The sequence below is a fragment of the Mauremys mutica genome, chromosome 12 (assembly GCF_020497125.1).
Source record: "Mauremys mutica isolate MM-2020 ecotype Southern chromosome 12, ASM2049712v1, whole genome shotgun sequence".
NCBI classification, from domain to species: Eukaryota; Metazoa; Chordata; order Testudines; family Geoemydidae; genus Mauremys; species Mauremys mutica.
In genome coordinates this window covers 810,167-827,145 of record NC_059083.1, presented here as the reverse complement: position 1 = coordinate 827,145, position 16,979 = coordinate 810,167, and the positions used below count along the sequence as shown (strand labels likewise).

Below are 16,979 nucleotides of genomic sequence, written 5' to 3'. Positions count from 1 at the left end.
GAAAATGCTTTGCTGCACTACACTGCGCCAACCAGGAGGGCAAGCGTAATAAAAGCTTGGAGCATTGTTTAGTGGCTTTCATTTCTACGGTGCTAGGGAGGTCACTATTCAACAAAAGCCTTTTTTCCAGTCGAAAGCGTGTGTGGGTGGAGTTAACACTGGGAGCAGCTGCCCCTGGGTTACAGTTTAACTATCAAGGTGCAGCAGAAGAAGTGCTTGTCCCAGCCAGTCCAGGCAAGCCCTGGACTGGCAGCAAACCTACCCAAAACCGTACTGTCTGCTCTGCAGCCGACACTGGTGGTTAAAGGCTCTGGCTTTTTCCAAAGGAGACAGGCCCTAAAGCTAGCAATTCGCAGCTGCAGAGGCAGTGTGGCCTAGTGCGTACTGGCCTTTATTCCGGTGGCTCTGCCCCTGGACTGCTGGGTGAGTCACTTCCAGGCTCCGGGCCTCAGTTTCCCTACTTGTAACATGGGGACAAGGATCCTGACCTCCGTTGTAAAGTGCTTCCTGATCTACTGCTGAAATGCACGCGGCATTACTATTAAACTGGGTTTGTCAAAAATGTGACCAAAGAGCTGCAAAAGAAGGTCTGTTTTTAAAAAAATATACTAGGGGGACTTAACGCACGTGATAGATATAATGAGAGGCGATTCCCATCATATCGCTCTTCGTTTCCTCTCTGAGATAAACAGTCCCAGTCTTTCAAGAACGTGCAGATTATTTTTATTTATTATGTGTATTATGGCTGTGCCTAGAGGCCCCAGCTGAGATCAGGGCCCCGTCGTGCCAGGCGCTGCACAGACACACAGGGAGAGACAGTCCCTGCCCCAGCTGAGATCATGGCCCCATTGTGCCGGGCGCTGCACAGACACACAGCGAGAGACAGGCCCTGCCCCAGCTGAGCTCAGGGCCCCGTTGTGCCGGGCGCTGCACAGACACACAGGGAGAGACAGGCCCTGCCCCAGAGAGCTTACAATCTAAATAGACAATGGGTGGGAGAAAGGAAGGTTTATTATTAATCTACCCATTGTTCTGAGTGATGTATTAATGAACCAGAGGATGAATGACAAAAGATCCCCATGAAGCTCGTTAGCCCTGACATCACATCATTATTGATTTATATTATGGCAGGATCCAGGAAGCCCAATCAAGGGTCAGGGCCTCATTGCGCTAGGTGCAGTACATACCAGTAATGAAGCAGATAGTCCAGGGGTGGCCAACCTCTGGCTCCGGAGCTGCATGCGGCTCTTCAGAAGTTAATATGTGGTTCCTTGTATAGGAACCAACTCCGGGGCTGGAGCTACAGGCGCAAACTTTTCAATATGCCGGGGGTGCTCACTGCTCAACCCCCGGCTCTGCCCCAGGTCCTGACCCCACTCCACCCCTTCCCCCAAAGCTTCTGCCCCTTCCCCTGAGCCTGCCATGCCCTCGCTCCTCCCGCTTCTCCCCCAGAGCCTCCTGCACACTGTGAAACAGCTGATTGTGGTGGGCAGGAGGCACGGGGAGGGAAGGGGGGGCGCTGATTGGTGGGGCTGCCAGCCAGCGGGAGACACTGGGGGCAGGAGGTGGGAGCTGATGGGGGGGGGGCTGCTGACGTATTACTTTGGCTCTTTGGCAACGTACATTGGTCAATTCTGGCTCCTTCTCAGGCTCAGGTTGGCCACCCCTGAGATAGTTCTTGCCCCAGAGTGCTTAAAATCTAGTGGTCCGACAGGATGCGACTGGTTGTTGAAAGGGACAAATGGGGTAGGGGTGAGTTGAGCAGATGAGGTGCTAAAGTTTCTGCAAAACTAAAACAAATAGTTTTGCAGAAGTCACAGCTTGTAAAAACTCTTGGTTGTATTACAGAGCCTACAGGCAATGTCCAGCGAAGGACAACTGGATTAAGAGATCCCAGGAATAGATGGGGAAAGGCACACAGAAGGAGAAAGTCCAGCCAGAGAAGCTGCTTAAAGGAGATGCAGAGAAAGGAGCAAAGTCAGGTAACAACTGAGTATAAATGCCCTGGGGGAAAGTTGGGGAGTGTCACTGAGTCACAGAGAGAACCAGACTTTCCAGAGAGGGAGGAGGAGGACAAAAGGTATTTGGGCTCAGATCCATGGAAGAAGCAGCCTAAATTCCGCCATGGAGCTGGGCCTAGGTCTCCTCAGTGGAGTCCTCTGCACCAGCACCCAATTTACGTGCAACCAGTCACCGTTACCGTAATGCCGCTGAGAGCAGGACGAGACGTGGGGTCGGATGGAAGGAGATAGATGGCACAGAAAGGCTACTTAAAGCCATGGGAGATCACCCCCCGGGCAGGGTGTGAAGTGGAAAAAGATGAGGGCCGAGTTCTGTAAGCTTTAAAATGTAGCTGGCACATCCTCAAAAAACCTGTCATGGCAAAGGTTGTGCACACGCACAACCTCACATGTATGCATGGAATTGAACAGTGGTTGGGGCCAGTTGAGTAACTGGGCCATGTGGTTGCCCGACTAGTTCTTGCGAATGGGGATTTCTGTGGGTGTGACACAGAAACATGCCTTGTTTTTTGGTTCATGCAACATTTCAATCTTCTGGAAATTTGGGGCCGAATACCAGGGGAAGGGTGGGAAACAAAACAGAGGTGGTGTCATCTGTGTATACAGCGCTGGTGAGACCATTACTGGATACTGTCTCCACTTCTGATGTCCACACTTCATGAAGGATGTTGGCAAATTGGAGGGGGTTCAGAAAAGTGTTACAAGATTTGAGGTCTGGAAAACCTGCCTGAAGAATCTCAGTCTGTTTAGCTTAACAGAGGGAAAGTTAAGAGTTGGCTTGATCGTGTTCTATAAGCATCTACACGGGGAGAAGATCTCTGAGAGAAGAGGGCTCTTCAAGCTATCAAAATTAAGGCAGAACAAGATCAACTGGCTGGAGGCTGAAGCGAGACAAATACAGACTAGAAATAAGGTGCGAAGTTTTAACGATGAGGGTGATTCACCTTTGGAACATCTTGTCTGAAGACATGGTGGATTATTCATTGCTTGGAGTCTAAGTCAAGACTGGGTTTCTCTCTAACATCTCTGCTCCAACTCGAAGAGACATTATGAGCACAGTGGGTGGAATTCTCTGGCTTGTTTAGGCCAAACTAGATGGTCAGAGAGGGTCTTTCTGGTTTTAGACACTATGAATTAGGCAGCAGAAGCACTTCAATTCCACATCTACTCGTAACAAGGTCCCTGCTTGGTTTATCGGGGGGATTGAACCCAGTATCTCTGGCTCTAAAAGCATAAGCATGTATTGCCTGCCTGAAGCCTTACCCTGTCCTGTGCCTCTGAAGGCTTGGTCACATGCTGTTCTCCTACCTACGTCCCAAAATACCCTTTGGTTGTCCATAGTGCTGGTCTCTGGACACCACCACAAAATACCCCTGGGTTTCCCAGGGGTCCCCATTGCTGAGTAGAGCTGGTGAGTCAGAGAGGAAGCTAGCAGAACTAGCTGGCGGAACTTGATTGGGCAGATAAAATAGCTCATGATGAATAAACAAAATCAGTGGTTTTGTGTTGACATTTAAAAAGCAGCAGTTGTCTAAGCTGTTAACAGAAGGGATGTGGGTGAGGGGAAGGGATGAGAGTCTATTTTCTAGCTACTGGGGAGGCCCCAATAAGCTCTCTAAACTGTAGCCTTCACGTATGACTGTTCAAGGTCTCCATCTTTATCTTCAAGGCATGCTGTGGCCTGGGCCCAATATACCTAAAAGCCCATCTAAAACTCTGGGATGAAGACCATGGTGGACAGCTCTGTTCCTCTGGCCCAATTGAACCCTCAACTATAGGGTAACGCTGGTCTGTGTGGGTCTGTTTCTTCAGGTACAGCTCCCAGCCTGTGGTGTGAATTCCCCCAAGAACTAAGTAAGGACCATCACAAACCTCAGCACCTTCCACTTCAAGTGCAAGGCACATTCTTTTGACCAGCCTTCTCTTAGACATAGAGCAACGGGTATATTTATTATAAAATCAGATGCATCCTGCCACAACAAGACACTCCACTGCACACATATCTCCCTCTGGAGAGAGGCTGAGAGAACAAACGTGACAGATGTGTAGCCACGTTTCTTAATACACGGCTGGAAGGCACTCAGGTACGGTGATGAGCATGGTATAAATACCAATTTTGAATAGAACAGACCTTGCTGAAATGTTTTACATTATTACTTCATTAGAATGTCCTGAAAATGATATACCTTCATAACTTTCCACTGAAAAGTTCAACTGTGCTGAAAACATATATTGAATACAATAGAGTGAAAATGATATACTTTGATCATTTCCCCTAGACAATTTCAACAAAATCAATATGCTCCTCCCAAATGCTTCAGCAGTGTCAAATCAGAATTTTCCAACAGAAATTTGGAAATTTCAACTAGCCGTAGTGTTAGAACTGATGGAAATTTCTCATTCATTTCCCCCGAAAAGTGTCCTTTGAGAGACTTTGTTTATTTTTTCCAAAAATCCCGAAAATGTTTCATTGCTCAAAACTGGAAACTGATTTTTTTGGTGTGGTCTGTGCAAAAAATCCCAACCCAGAATAACCCCCCCAACATTTTTCACAAAATATGTTTGCCGCTGTCCAGACAGCTCTGTGTGTTCAGCAAAAGTGCTCATTCGATGATGATTGAATGTGTCTCATTGGCTGGATCCCACAACCATAACAAGTGTCTGCTTGTGACCTACTGCTATTGGGTAGAGGTAGGGGGCGCTGTCTCTCTGGCTCATTCCCAGCATGCCCCTGGCAGCCCAAGAAATAGATTCATAGAGTTGAAGGCCAGAAGAAGCCATCAGATAATTTAGCCTGACCTCCTGTATAGCACAGACCACTACATCTCATCCAAATACCCCTACGTTGAGGCCAATAACTTCAGTTAAACTAAAGTATTTTAATCCTCAGAGATCAGGAGAGACTGAAGTGCCATCAATGCCTGCTGTGCTCCAAGCAGCACCCCGGAACCCCTATATTCACCATTGGCATATAGTTATGGTATATTTTGTACAAGGTATGCCTTGCGAGGTATCATTTTAAAGGGCTTGATCTGTTGAACACGAATAGCCTGTTGGATTGTTTGTGCTGTCATTGGATGAGAAGTTATGAAGTTTTGCTACAGATGTGTAACTGAAATATGTTGGGAACACCCACAACCAGCCTTTCAGGTGCAACAATTGAGGCGCTAGACACACTGATGGTCCCTTACAGAAATCCACACTCTCAAGGTCTATCCCAGGAACTGTATACAATGGAGACATCTCGGAGAGAGCACACACACAGTGGGGAAGAAACTATAAAGGAGGGGAAGTGACATCATCACTTGGCTTCACTCCCTCCACAACTCAACACCTGGAAACACATCTGGAGAAGAAAGACTTTGAAGGGAGGAGGTGGCCCCAGACTGGAAAGAAGAATCCCAGCCTGTGTATTCAGGAACTGTACCAGCTATCATGGTGAGACACTGCCTGATTCAAATCCTGTCTAGTTTATAGACCTCGGGTTTCGATATTACTTTTATTTCTTAGGTAACCAACTTTGATCTCTATGCTTGCTACTTATAAGCATTTAAAATCTATCTTTCTGTAATTAATAAATCTGTTTTATATTTTGCCTAAAACAGTGTGTTTTGGTTGAAGTGCTTGGGAATTCTGCTCAGGTTTCAAGGACTGGTGCATGTCCTCTCCACATTCAGGGAGGGGCAGACTGAGTAATGAACATACATTGGTCAGGCTTCTGACCAGGGCAGGATGGTACAGCCCTTGGGTCCTAGGCTGGGGAACTGGGAGGAATTGGCTGGAGCCTCTATATTGTTGGTTCATGAGTGGATGGCAAAAGCATTCATGTAACTGCAGCAGGGTGTGTCCCTGCCTCTGGATGGCTGTGTAAATGCAGTACCTGGAGAGGTTTGAAGCTTGTCACAGCATCACATTGCCGAGAGAGATCCCAGGTTAGTAAGCCAGAGGGCTCAGTGGTACCCCAGTTTGAGGTTGTAGCCCAGGAGAACCCATCACACCCACATGAGGTTGGAGATCCCTCAACATTTGAGGATGATTGTCTCCCAATAAAATGATAGCTAGTTATCACTAGTGGATCTGCAGGTGGCTAATGAGACCAATCCGGGATCCACAGATCTTGTCCCAGTTGGGGCAGACATTTTCCAATGGAAGGGGCGGATCTGGATTGTTGAGTCAGGCTGCGGAGCATTCTTTTCTCCTTTCCCCTTTCTCCATTTCTTGTTGTCTCCGTTGGATCTCGAAATACAGTCGAACCCATTTATCTCGACCTCGGTTAACTTGCCAATCCTATTAACTCGAGGTTTTACAAGTGGAACCGCCAAACTCCCTCTTTATCCTATGGGTTTCTCATCCGTTATGTCGATTTGCCCAACCCTAATATCTCGAGCCCAGCTCCCCGCGTCCCCAGCCACCCGCTCCCTGGCTCTCCAGCCGCGAGGTTCCCCAGCCTCCCGCTCCCCGCGTCCCCAGCCGCCCGCCCGCCCCCGCATACCCGGTCCCTGCCCGGCCCCGCCCGGCCCCGCATACCTGGTCCCCGCTTTGCCTGCTGCCTGCCCACCCGGCTCCGCTTCGCCGGTCCCCGCTTTGCCGCCCGCCCCTCCGCCCGGCTTCGCCGCCCGCCCGGCCCCGCATACCCGGTCCCTGCCCGTCCCCGCCAGCCCGTCCCCGCATACCCGGTCCCTGCCCGTCCCCGCCAGCCCGCCCGTCCCCGCATACCCGGCCCCGCATACCCGGTCCCCGCCCGGCCCCGCATACCCGGTCCCTGCCCGTCCCCGCCAGCCCGTCCCCGCATACCCGGTCCCTGCCCATCCCCGCCAGCCCGGCCCCGCATACCCGGTCCCTGCCCGTCCCCGCCAGCCCGTCCCCGCATACCCGGTCCCTGCCCGTCCCCGCCGCCCGTCCCCGCATACCCGGTCCCTGCCCGTCCCCGCCCGCCCGGCCCCGCATACCCGGTCCCTGCCCGTCCCCGCCGCCCGGCCCCGCATACCCGGTCCCTGCCCGGCCCCGCCCGCCCGGCCCCGCTTACCCGGTCCCCGCTTCGCCTGCCGCCCGCCCGCCCGCCCCGCTTACCCGGTCCCCGCTTCGCCTGCCGCCCGGCCCGTTTACTCGGTCCCGCTTCGCCTGCCGCCTGGCCCGCTTACCGGGTCCCGCTTCTTTGGCTGCCCGGCTCCGGGTCCCCGTCCCGCTTCCCCGGATCCAGCCACGTGCAGGCACCGCGGTAAGGGGGCAGGGAGGGGGTGTTGGAGAGAGGGCAGGGGAGTTCAGGGGTGGGGGGGTGGATAGGGGTTTATCTCGATCATCGGTTATCTGGACTATTTTTGGCAAACCCCTAGGCCGGCGACATAACAGGGTTCAACTGTACTGGCATCCTTGGCACAAAGTCCTTTTCCATTTTGCTCAATCAAAGGCTTGGGTTTCCCATGAATTTATGTCAATATTGTACTTCTTCACATTGGCTTGGAGGGTGTCTTTGAAGCGGGTTTTTGTCCAACCCTCGACCATTGGCCATGGCTCAGCTGTGAGAATGTGACCTGCTTCAGGAATCGATGTTCTGGCATTCAAAGAACATGACCAGCCCAACGGAGTTGGTGGCGGACGGTTGTAGCTTCAATGCTGTAGGTTTTGGCTTGGTACAGAACACTGTTGTTGGTGTGTCGGTCAGCCCACTTGATTCGGAAGATCTCGCGGTGGCACCATTGATGGTATTGTTCAAGGACTTTGTGAAACCTGTCTAGATGTCCCAGCAGGCAACCCCATGTCCCATGCTACACAGGCGGGCAAGACCCGACCCCCAAGGTTCCTGCCAATCTGACCTGGGGGGAGATTCCTTCTTGATCCCAGATCTGATAATCAGTTACACCCGGAGCATGTGAGAAAGATGCACCAGCCAAGCATCTTAGACATCTAGAGCAATTCTGGTGTCACAAGCATTCTTAAGTATCAGAGGGGTAGCCGTGTTAGTCTGGATCTGTAAAAGCAGCAAAGAATCCTGTGGCACCTTATAGACTAACAGATGTTTTAGAGCATGAGCTTTTGTGGGTGAATACCCACTTCGTCAGATGCTCAAGCATTCTTAAGTAGATGCTTTCCCTTTTGGCCTGCAGCACCCCCACTGGCTACTTGCTGCATTGCAATGGGAGGGATTGGAGCTACCTTGCTGTCTCCCTACAAAGCTTGACTATCTTTGCCTGAGTCTATGGGAGCGCATGGCAAAGGACGACCTTTTGAAATATGTTCAGCGTCAGGCTGACACGGTTGGGTGCCCCTGTTGTAACTCGCGTAAGTGTACCTAGTTAACATGCTGTGGGGTCTGTAGAGGTTGGATCTTGTACAAAATTTACGAGTCTGCTACTGCTTCCTACATTAGAGGATGTGCCCCTTTAGCTCAAGCTGCAGCAACTCATGCCTTTAGATCCCCAGGTTCAAATCCCACTCATGGCGTGAAGCTAGAAATTAGTATGTTTGCTATCTATGGCTGGTTTCACAGTAGTTAGTATGATGCCACCTGGAGTAGCGTGATATTGCAGGTGGTACTCCAGTCCCTAAGCATGGCCATGCTAAAACACAGGGCGCCTCTGGTGGCCAGCCACGGTATAGACGTGAGTCTGCCGCAGCTTCTGAACTGAGGAAGCTGGATTCTTTAGCTCAAGTAAGGGCTTGTCTACACCACGCAGCTCTCAGCGACAGGGCTGTGTCAGCACAGCCTTATCGCTAAAAGTTGGCGTGTGTAAACGCTCTTTGTCGGCACTTTTTTTGACAAAATACTACCACCCTGCGAGCGGCATTGGCTTTGTGGCAGGAGAGCGCTCCTGCCGACAGAGTCACGTTCACACTGCCACTTGCCACGGCAAAACTTTTGTTTTTTGGGAGAGGGCTTTTTTAAGCACACGGGAAAGACAAACGTTTTGATGACCACTTGGCAGAGTAGACAAGCCCTAAGAAAGGCCTGGGTTGAAATCCTGCCAGTGACCCATTCCTAGGGCTGCTCAGCTGCCTCGCCAGTGGGAGTGCTAATCACCTTTTCTCTTTCAGATTATGCCCCCAACACTGTTTTCAAAAATCTCTCAGCCCGTAAAGCCAGAGCTGGAGTCACATGCTTGATCTGTATCATGACCATCCTCATCCTCACTCTGATAGTAGCTCTGGCAGGTGAGTTGCCAGCCCTGCATACCTGGGTCTCTGTCTCCCCTTTCCCCCTGGAGCTGTCATGGTCACAGTCCCCGATCTATAGCTCCTGCACCCTGCAATGCTGGGGGGGGGGGGGGTATGGAGGGCTCCAGGGCCAAACGGCCCCCAGTTGAGCAGCTCATCAGCCACCTCATAATGCTGTAGCAACCACTGGTGCCCCTTGAAGGCAGGTTCTCTGTGCACCTCCGTGAGCTACCAGCAGCTGGGTGGCTGACCCCAGGGGGAGGAATGAGGCGGAAACACCCCATCACCCCTTGAGGATGGTGGGGATGAGGGAGGAGGGCTGCTGAAGGTCGGGACTGGGGAGGGCAGCAGGGGGTGTCACACAGTCCATGCGCTTTCTCCCCCATAGCCCAGTGATGTATCCTAGCAGGCTCGAGTGCGAATGCTGTCATGCCCCCACCTGGCAAACGGGGACCGTGACCCCGAGTGCTCCTTGGCAGATTGCTCCCAGATCCAGGGAGGAGTAAAGCCACCGAAGAGCTAAGAATGACTGGACTCAACCTCCCCCCTGATAATCTCATTTTAGCCAAAATTTAGTCTGCAAGCTCTGTGCGGCCGGGGCCATCTGGTCATTACATGTGCGTACAGTGCCCTGCACCATGGGGGCCCGATCTGTGCTGGAGACTCTAGGCTCTAATATAATTCCGATAACAAAGAGGTGCCTATTCCACCATCGCCAAACAGCACCCTCTACGCCTCCCCAGTGTCAAAAGCCCTGGGACACCCAGCTGTGACCTGTACAGCAGGAGGCTGGCTTTAGAGGAAAGGCACTGGGGTGGAACTCAGGAGATCTGGGTTCAAATGGCGCCTCTGCCACAGGCTGTCTGGACAACCCTGGACAAGTCATTTCATCTCCCTGTGCCTTAGTTCCCTAGCTGTAAAATGGGGCGAATGAGCCTTCCTTTCCCCCAGCCTTTCTCAGTCTAGACTGTGAGCTCTATGGGGCGGCTCGCTAAACTCTACGAATTCAGCGCCGTATGACAAAGCCCCTGCCCCATACACCCTACAGTGTAGCAGAGCAGGACGGAGCATGTGGAAAATGTAAAAAGTGACGTGTCTGAGCAGGGGAAGCTTAGCAAATGGCTCGTTCATGCTGCAGTTTTGTTTTAGGGCCTCGCTCCCCACCCCCATTTGTATTTCCTCACACACATAAGTCTCTGGCTACCCAATGCAGGAAAAACCTCAGTGTCCGCAGCTTCTCCTCCCCCTCCCTATCCCCTAGAGATCAATCCCGGTGACTTAAAGGAACATTCTGGCCAATTGCTATTGCCACAACAGGATGGATTTGAAAATGTCTGGCTTCAGTCAGCACCTGTTCTAGGCATTTTTATCCCCACAGCTCACTGCCGCAGCACCCCCTTATGCCAGGATGGGGCATTGCAGGGGTTCATCTGTGTTAGCTTTGATCTGTATGCTTACTACTTATGATCACTTAAAAATCTATCCTTGTGTAGTTAATAGATCTGTTTATTATTATTTATTATTATAACACCTGATTCTGCAATGGTTTGCAGCTTCTGTGGTCAGCCAGGTCACCTCAGTCCAGTTCCCTTCCAGGGTTAGCTGAAAAGTGCAAAACTACCCCCACCCCCACCCCCCAAAGGCTAATGGCCAGGCCCTCTAAGCCTCCCTCTGGGAGTCATTTCTGGGCTCTTCTCGTGACTTCAGGTCATTTGTAATCTCACCTCTTCTGAGTCCCACGGCCCAAAAGGTCCACCACCCTCTATCAGGTCATCACCCTCTTGTTCTCTCCTTCTCAGGGAGGTTTTCCTAGACTGCCCCCCTTTCTGGGAGTGGAGGGGGACCCTGCAAACCCTTTCTGGGTTTCAGCCCAGGGACCCTGTGTTTAAGCAGCTAAAGCCCTTGTTCCTTCTTACCTCCACCTCTCCGCATTCTGTGTCCTCCCATCTTTTCCCTCTGGAAGTCCGGCTCCCAGCAGAAACCTCTCCAGCAGCCAGCCTTCTAGCCGCAGCCATTGCTAACTGGCCCCTTAGTCCCAGCTGAAGGAGTAACTGGTCCGTCTGTTAACTCTTTCCCTGGCTGTCACAGCATGGGGTCTACACACCCCATCACAACTCTATAAAGGCTGGTATCATTATCCCCTTGTTTTATAGAAAGGGAAACCGAGGCAAAGGGGGAGCCACTTTGCCACTGATTCACATCAAGCAAGCTGGGGATAGAACCCAGGAGTCCTGACTCCCAGTTTCCCTCCAGTCTAATCCACTGCACCTCACTCCCCTCCCAGAACTAGGCTAGAACCTAGGAGTCCTGATTGCTAACCACTGCCTCTAACCACTAGACCCCATTCCCCTCCCAGTGCTGGGGATGGAACCCAGGAGTCCTGACTCTTTGTCCCCACTCCCCTCCTAGAGCACCCCTGAAATCAGAGAAAGGGAGGCTTCGTTTCTAACCCCCTCTGCCCTCCAAGCCATTGCCCGAGCTCTCAGCGAGGCCTGGATCTGAGGGGATTGTTTCTACTCGTTCCCCTTGGATACGGAAGGTCCAGTCCCCCGTGGCGCTCTGCCTTGGACAGTCACTGAGGCGGCTCAGAGAGAGCGAAAGGTGCTGACATTCCCGCTGGGTGGTGTTTCCCTCCTGCGCCGCGTGGCAATGGAGACCCAGGCCCTGAGATGAAAAGGGAAAGATTTCTCACCTTATGTCGCTTTCTTGTTTTCAGTGGTAATGTCTCGTGTCCCCGAGTCTCTTCTTTCTGAGCCCTGCTGCCCGGACGGCTGGGTCGGGTACCGAGGGAAATGTTACTATTTCTCTGAAGGGGAAGGGAACTGGGAATCCAGCCAGCACAACTGCTCTTCCCTCGGTGCCTCCCTGGCTGGGATCGACACCTCACAGGACCTGGTAAGGGACCGGGGCAAATAACATGTTTGGGGTTTGTTTGATTCTCTGGCAAGTCTGAAAAAAAAATTGTTTTGCATCTGCGATGGGGCGATGTCCCCAGCACCTGCAATGCCAGGGAAAGGACCCAATTAATCATGCTCTGCACCTGGTGGGTAGTAACAACCCACCTCTTCAGCAAGGGAGGTGAAGCCAAGGCTTGTAAGTAGGCTCATGGAGCTCAGTTGGGGGAAAATTGCAAAGGAGAGAGGTCTCGTGGGCTAGCGGTTAGCAGGCAGGATACAACCAAGGAGAGGGCGGAAGGGCTGTGAATTTGAAGCCTTTTTTGAATCTTTATCTGGCCTTGTTCATGCCGCCCCTGGAAGGGGTTTAACGCTTGATGTGACTTGGCCGGGCGGCCGAGCCACAGAATATCCTGAGGGGGAATAAGGAGAAGAGGCAGGCGGAGAAAGACTACGGCCGGCCAAGGAAGCGGCCGTTGGGGGCATGAGGTGAAGTCCCCTGCAATTCCGTATCCGGGCAGGAGGGGGCGCCCTCGATGTGAGGATGTGTACCTGTCATAAACAGATAGTTAAGGGTTAAAGTCTCTTTTACCTGTAAAGGGTTAACCAGCTCAGTAACCTGATGAACACCTGACCAGAGGACCAATCAAGGGACAGGATAATTTCAAATCCCTGTGGAGGGAAGGCTTTGTCTGTATTCTTTGTTTGAGTTGTGTGCTCTCTTTGGATCTAAGAGAGGCCAGACATGTCTCCAAGCTATTTCCTACTATCTCCTGGAGTATTTCCTACTATCCAGTATAGTGAGTATTAGTTAAAAAGGCGGATTAGTCTTTTGAGTTGCTTTCTATATTTGCAATTGTGTGTTTGCTGAAGGAATTCTTTATTTCTGTTTGCTGTTACTTTGATTATGCTGAGGAGGAGGGAGGGGAAGTCCCTCCAGTTTTTATAAGTTAGACCCTGTATTTTTGCATCCTGGTAATACAGAGAGAGTGTACTTTTTTTTTTCTTTCTTTAATAAAATCTTTTCTTTTGAGAACTTGATTGATTTCTTCCCTTGTTTGGATTTTCAGGGGAAAGGGAGGGGGGAAAGTGAATCCCTCTTTGGTTGATTCAAGGAGTTTGAATCAGGTATCTCTCCTAAGCACTAGGAGAGGGGAGGAGGGAAATGGTTTGTTTCCCTTTGTGTTGAGATTCAGGTTTCAATCTGTGTTCCCCAGGGAAAGTTTTGGGGGAACAGGGAGTGTGTCAGACACTTAAAACTTGACTGGTGGCAGCGAGAACCAGATCTAAACTAGGATTTTAGTTTAGAGGAGTCCATGCAGGTCCCCATCTTGTGAACGCTAAAGTTCAAAGTGGGGAATAAACCTATGACAGTACCATAGAGGCAAACTCAAAAGGAAAACTTTCCAAATTGTCAAACTGAAAAGTTGGGAGGGCCCGAAATTTGTTTTGGGTCAATTGAAATGTTTTGTGTTGATTTCCAGTATTTTTTTTTAAACACTTAAAAAAAAATGAAGGGAAAGTGCAGTGGGGGGCCCTGGTGCGTCTTGTACTGGGAGGCGACATTGTCTGAGAGTTCTGGCCACTGAACCCAGCCCTGGCTAGGCCCAAGGTGCTACAGTCAGCGTGCAATTGCAGGGACCTCAAATCCCTCTGGGAGAATCTCTCCTCTCAAGGAATGGCTCAGCAAAGCTCCAGCCCTGGTCATCTCCTGGAGGAGGAAAAAGGATCTTATTCCTTCCCCAGTTCAGGACTTCCATGCAGATTGGCCATAGTGAGGTGAATCGAGCCGAGAAGGTGGCTTGATTTAAACCTGAACCTCCCCAAGGGGACGTAGAGAGGCTCTTGGATAAAGAGGGGCAAGTCTATGTTTTTTGGTGCATCAGCCACTTTGAAAAATTGATTTAAAAACACCCCTTGTTTCGGGTCAGACTGCAAAAGAAACATTTTCAATGAATAAAAAAAGTTGAAAAAAGGTCATTCGTGAAATGTTTCAGCGTCACCAAATCCGCATTTTCCAATGGGGGAAAAAAGACGTTGTGTGTGAAAAGTTTTACACAACTCAACCTCTGGCCTTTTCAGAGCATTCTCTCTTTTCCCTACAAAGCTACACTCTGCACAAAGGCTGCACACAGCGGTCCATGTAGACTGCAGAGAGGTTTAGTAGATCTACTTACTCGGGTGGTGGGCCGCCGGAAATGCTTCTAAACAGACCACATTCTTGTAACCCCCTTGTTTTAAAGGCTTTCCTGATGCGCTATAAGGGACGCACTTACCACTGGATCGGCCTGCGGCGGGAAGAAAGCCAGCCCTGGAAATGGGTGGATGGGACAGAATTCAACAACATGTGAGTCCTGCTTTCTTTCTATGAAGTTTCTCCATGTTAGTTCACGGGCGCTAAATTTGCTCAACAGGCTGCTAAACATGCACCTTGGTATGGACCTTGGCTGTGGCTTGGATTCTGACTCCTGTCTGACCCCTGCAACACCAGCACGGACCCTGATTTCTGATTCAGGCTTGATCCTCTTTCCCCCACGGCTCCCATTTTGGTCCTCGTTGGGGAGGGAGGAGCTTGGCGGTGGTCCAGGAGCGGGAAATCCCGTCAGAAACTTCGACTCTCTCTGCCTCTGCCTAGCACTGATTGGCTCTCCCCCCCGCCTCCCCTCATCTCCTGTTTGCAGGTTTGAGGTGAGGGGAGGAGGAAGCTGCGCCTATCTGAACGACGTCGCTGTCATCTCCTCGAGGTGCCAGACAGAGAAGAACTGGGTCTGTAGCAAACCCAGCCTGCATCTGAGGAAGGACCAGAATGGGCTGGAACAGAAGAGGCCTTAAAACAGAAGAGGCCTTCGGCTTATCCTCGCCGAAGGCAGCCGACAGACGTGTATCCCGTGACCCTCACCGGGTTGCTTTCCCTGCTACACTCGCTGTGCTGTTGGGATGTAAATGACCAGGGCCGGTGTAAAGATATTTTGCTCCGTAGGCGAAACTTCCACCTTGCCCCCCCCCATCCCGCTCCTGCCCAGGCTGCAGCCAGGTGCCCCCACTCCCGTGGGCTCCTGCAGTGGATGCATGCGGGCAGAGGTCCCCATGGCCCCCCCGCCCAGTTCTTCCCTCGCCGCACTCGGGCTCTGTGGCTCCCGGGAGTGTGAGCTGCCGCTATTGCTGCCCCTCCCAGAGCAGGCTCAGGGCCCTGTGCCCCAGCAGTGGCTCACATGCTCAGAAGCCGTAAACCCCGAGCACAGCAAGGCGGGAGCTGGGGGTCGCACAGGGGCCTCTGCCTGCATGCATCTGCTGCAGCCTGCAGGAGCCCCTGGGGAAGGCACCAGGCCGCAGCCTGGGCAGGAGGGGCAGGAGGAGCAGCACCGCTAGCTGCTCCCTGCTAGCGGTGCTGCTGCCTTTGCAGGCATAGGCGGCAGGTTATATACTCTTGTGGTGCCTGGGCTCCAGGAATATTCAGGGCTAGGGGCTCTGCTCCACCAATATTTGGAGCCGGGTCTCTCCACTGGCCCTGCCTAGAGCAGGCCCCGGCCCCCGTGGGTCTCCCCCCTGCCCCGCCGCATCCCTGCCTGGAAGAAAGTGGCACGTGCCTCTCCCTTGCCTGTTTGTGCTGCCAGAGTAGCACATTCCTATGCGGAGCCCCTCTCCCGGCAGCAACTGCTGTCTGCTGCCCTAGGGTCCTAGCGCCCCCATCCGCTAATGGCAGGGCAGGCTGCCCTTCCGCCCTAGCCCTGAGCCTGTCCAATGCCCCAAACCCCTCAGCCCCAACCCTCAGCCCCCCTGCACCCTAATCATCTGCCCCAGCCCTGAGCTCCCTCCTGCATCATGAACCCCTCAGCCCCAACCCTCAGCCCCCTGCACCCTAATCCTCTGCCCCAGCCCTGAGCTCCCTCCTGCATCATGAACCCCTCAGCCCCAACCCTCATCCCCCTGCACCCTAATCATCAGCCCCAGCCCTGAGCCCCCTCCCATACCCCAAACCCCTCATCTTCAGCCCCACAGCCCTCACCCCTGCACCCCCTCCTATCCCCAAACTCCCTCCCCGAGCATGCATCCCCTCCCCCTTCCCACACACCCCCTCCTGCCCTCAAACTCCCTCCTAAAGCCTGCACCCCCTCCCTTTGCACCCCCTCTCACCCCCAAACTCTATCCCAGAGGCTGCACCCCTCAGTCCCTCCTGCACACCCACCCCCAGCCCGGAGTCCGCACCCAGCACCCAAAGGCCATCCCAGAGCTTGCACCCTGTACCCCTCCTGCACCCTAATCCCCAACCCAGGACCTGCACCCGACCTCCTCCCCTCACCCAACCCCCTTTGTTGGAAAATCATACTGCTAATAAAGCCTTTCCGTATTAGGCCTGAGTAAACCAAAGTTATGTTATGCTTGTCCAAACTGCGTTGGAAAGCTTACAAAACTCATTAAACTAAAGGCCGTGTATCTACCTAAGTCAGCTATTTCGCTTATCAGTTTTGTTTGGCTCCCCAAGTATATGTTGGCTCCCCAAGAGTATGCAGCTGTGTTCCCATGTATGTCTTCAAGATATTTAGTACAAAGGGTCAACAGATGTACCTTGTTTCCCCTTCAAAATAACAAATGTATCCTCAACAGCTGTATGTCTCTTGTAGCCCCCACAAAATGATATATGTATCCTGCGTACCCAATTATCCCCTAACAGATACATGTACAGGTTCTACAGGTCAACCAAATAACGTAAACAAATGTAAGCTAAGTTGTTTGTTACTGATTATAAAAAGGCCCGTTCGGGCTTGTGGGGTGTCTCTCTCTTCTGGCACTAGCCGATCAGAGCACCCGCTCAGCTAACCGATCAATAAAGGGTGTGGTACTGTCTTCCTGTCTCCATGCCTCCTTGGTGTAATTAGGTAAGCTCCGGGGGAAAACAAGCCCTTTTGGCTAA

At 52.1% G+C, this 16,979-nt stretch overlaps 1 protein-coding gene across 1 annotated transcript; it reads left to right on the top strand.

Moving 5' to 3' along the window:
* The first annotated feature begins 1,848 nt into the window (after positions 1-1,848).
* LOC123345373 (C-type lectin domain family 2 member D-like) lies at positions 1,849-15,095 on the top strand. Its single transcript, XM_044982171.1, has 5 exons — positions 1,849-1,982; positions 9,054-9,170; positions 11,890-12,068; positions 14,311-14,414; positions 14,749-15,095. The coding sequence occupies exons 1-5, from the start codon at positions 1,904-1,906 to the stop codon at positions 14,897-14,899; spliced, it is 630 nt and encodes a 209-aa protein (XP_044838106.1). The 5' UTR covers positions 1,849-1,903; the 3' UTR covers positions 14,900-15,095.
* The last annotated feature ends 1,884 nt before the right edge of the window (positions 15,096-16,979 follow it).

Bases quoted from the DNA above. Each gene is read 5' to 3' on its own strand.
- LOC123345373 (XM_044982171.1), top strand. From the start codon at position 1,904: ATGGGGAAAGGCACACAGAAGGAGAAAGTCCAGCCAGAGAAGCTGCTT. The intron at 9,171-11,889 runs GTGAGTTGCCAG...TCTTGTTTTCAG, and splicing joins TCTGATAGTAGCTCTGGCAG to TGGTAATGTCTCGTGTCCCC. The intron at 12,069-14,310 runs GTAAGGGACCGG...CTTGTTTTAAAG, and splicing joins TCGACACCTCACAGGACCTG to GCTTTCCTGATGCGCTATAA.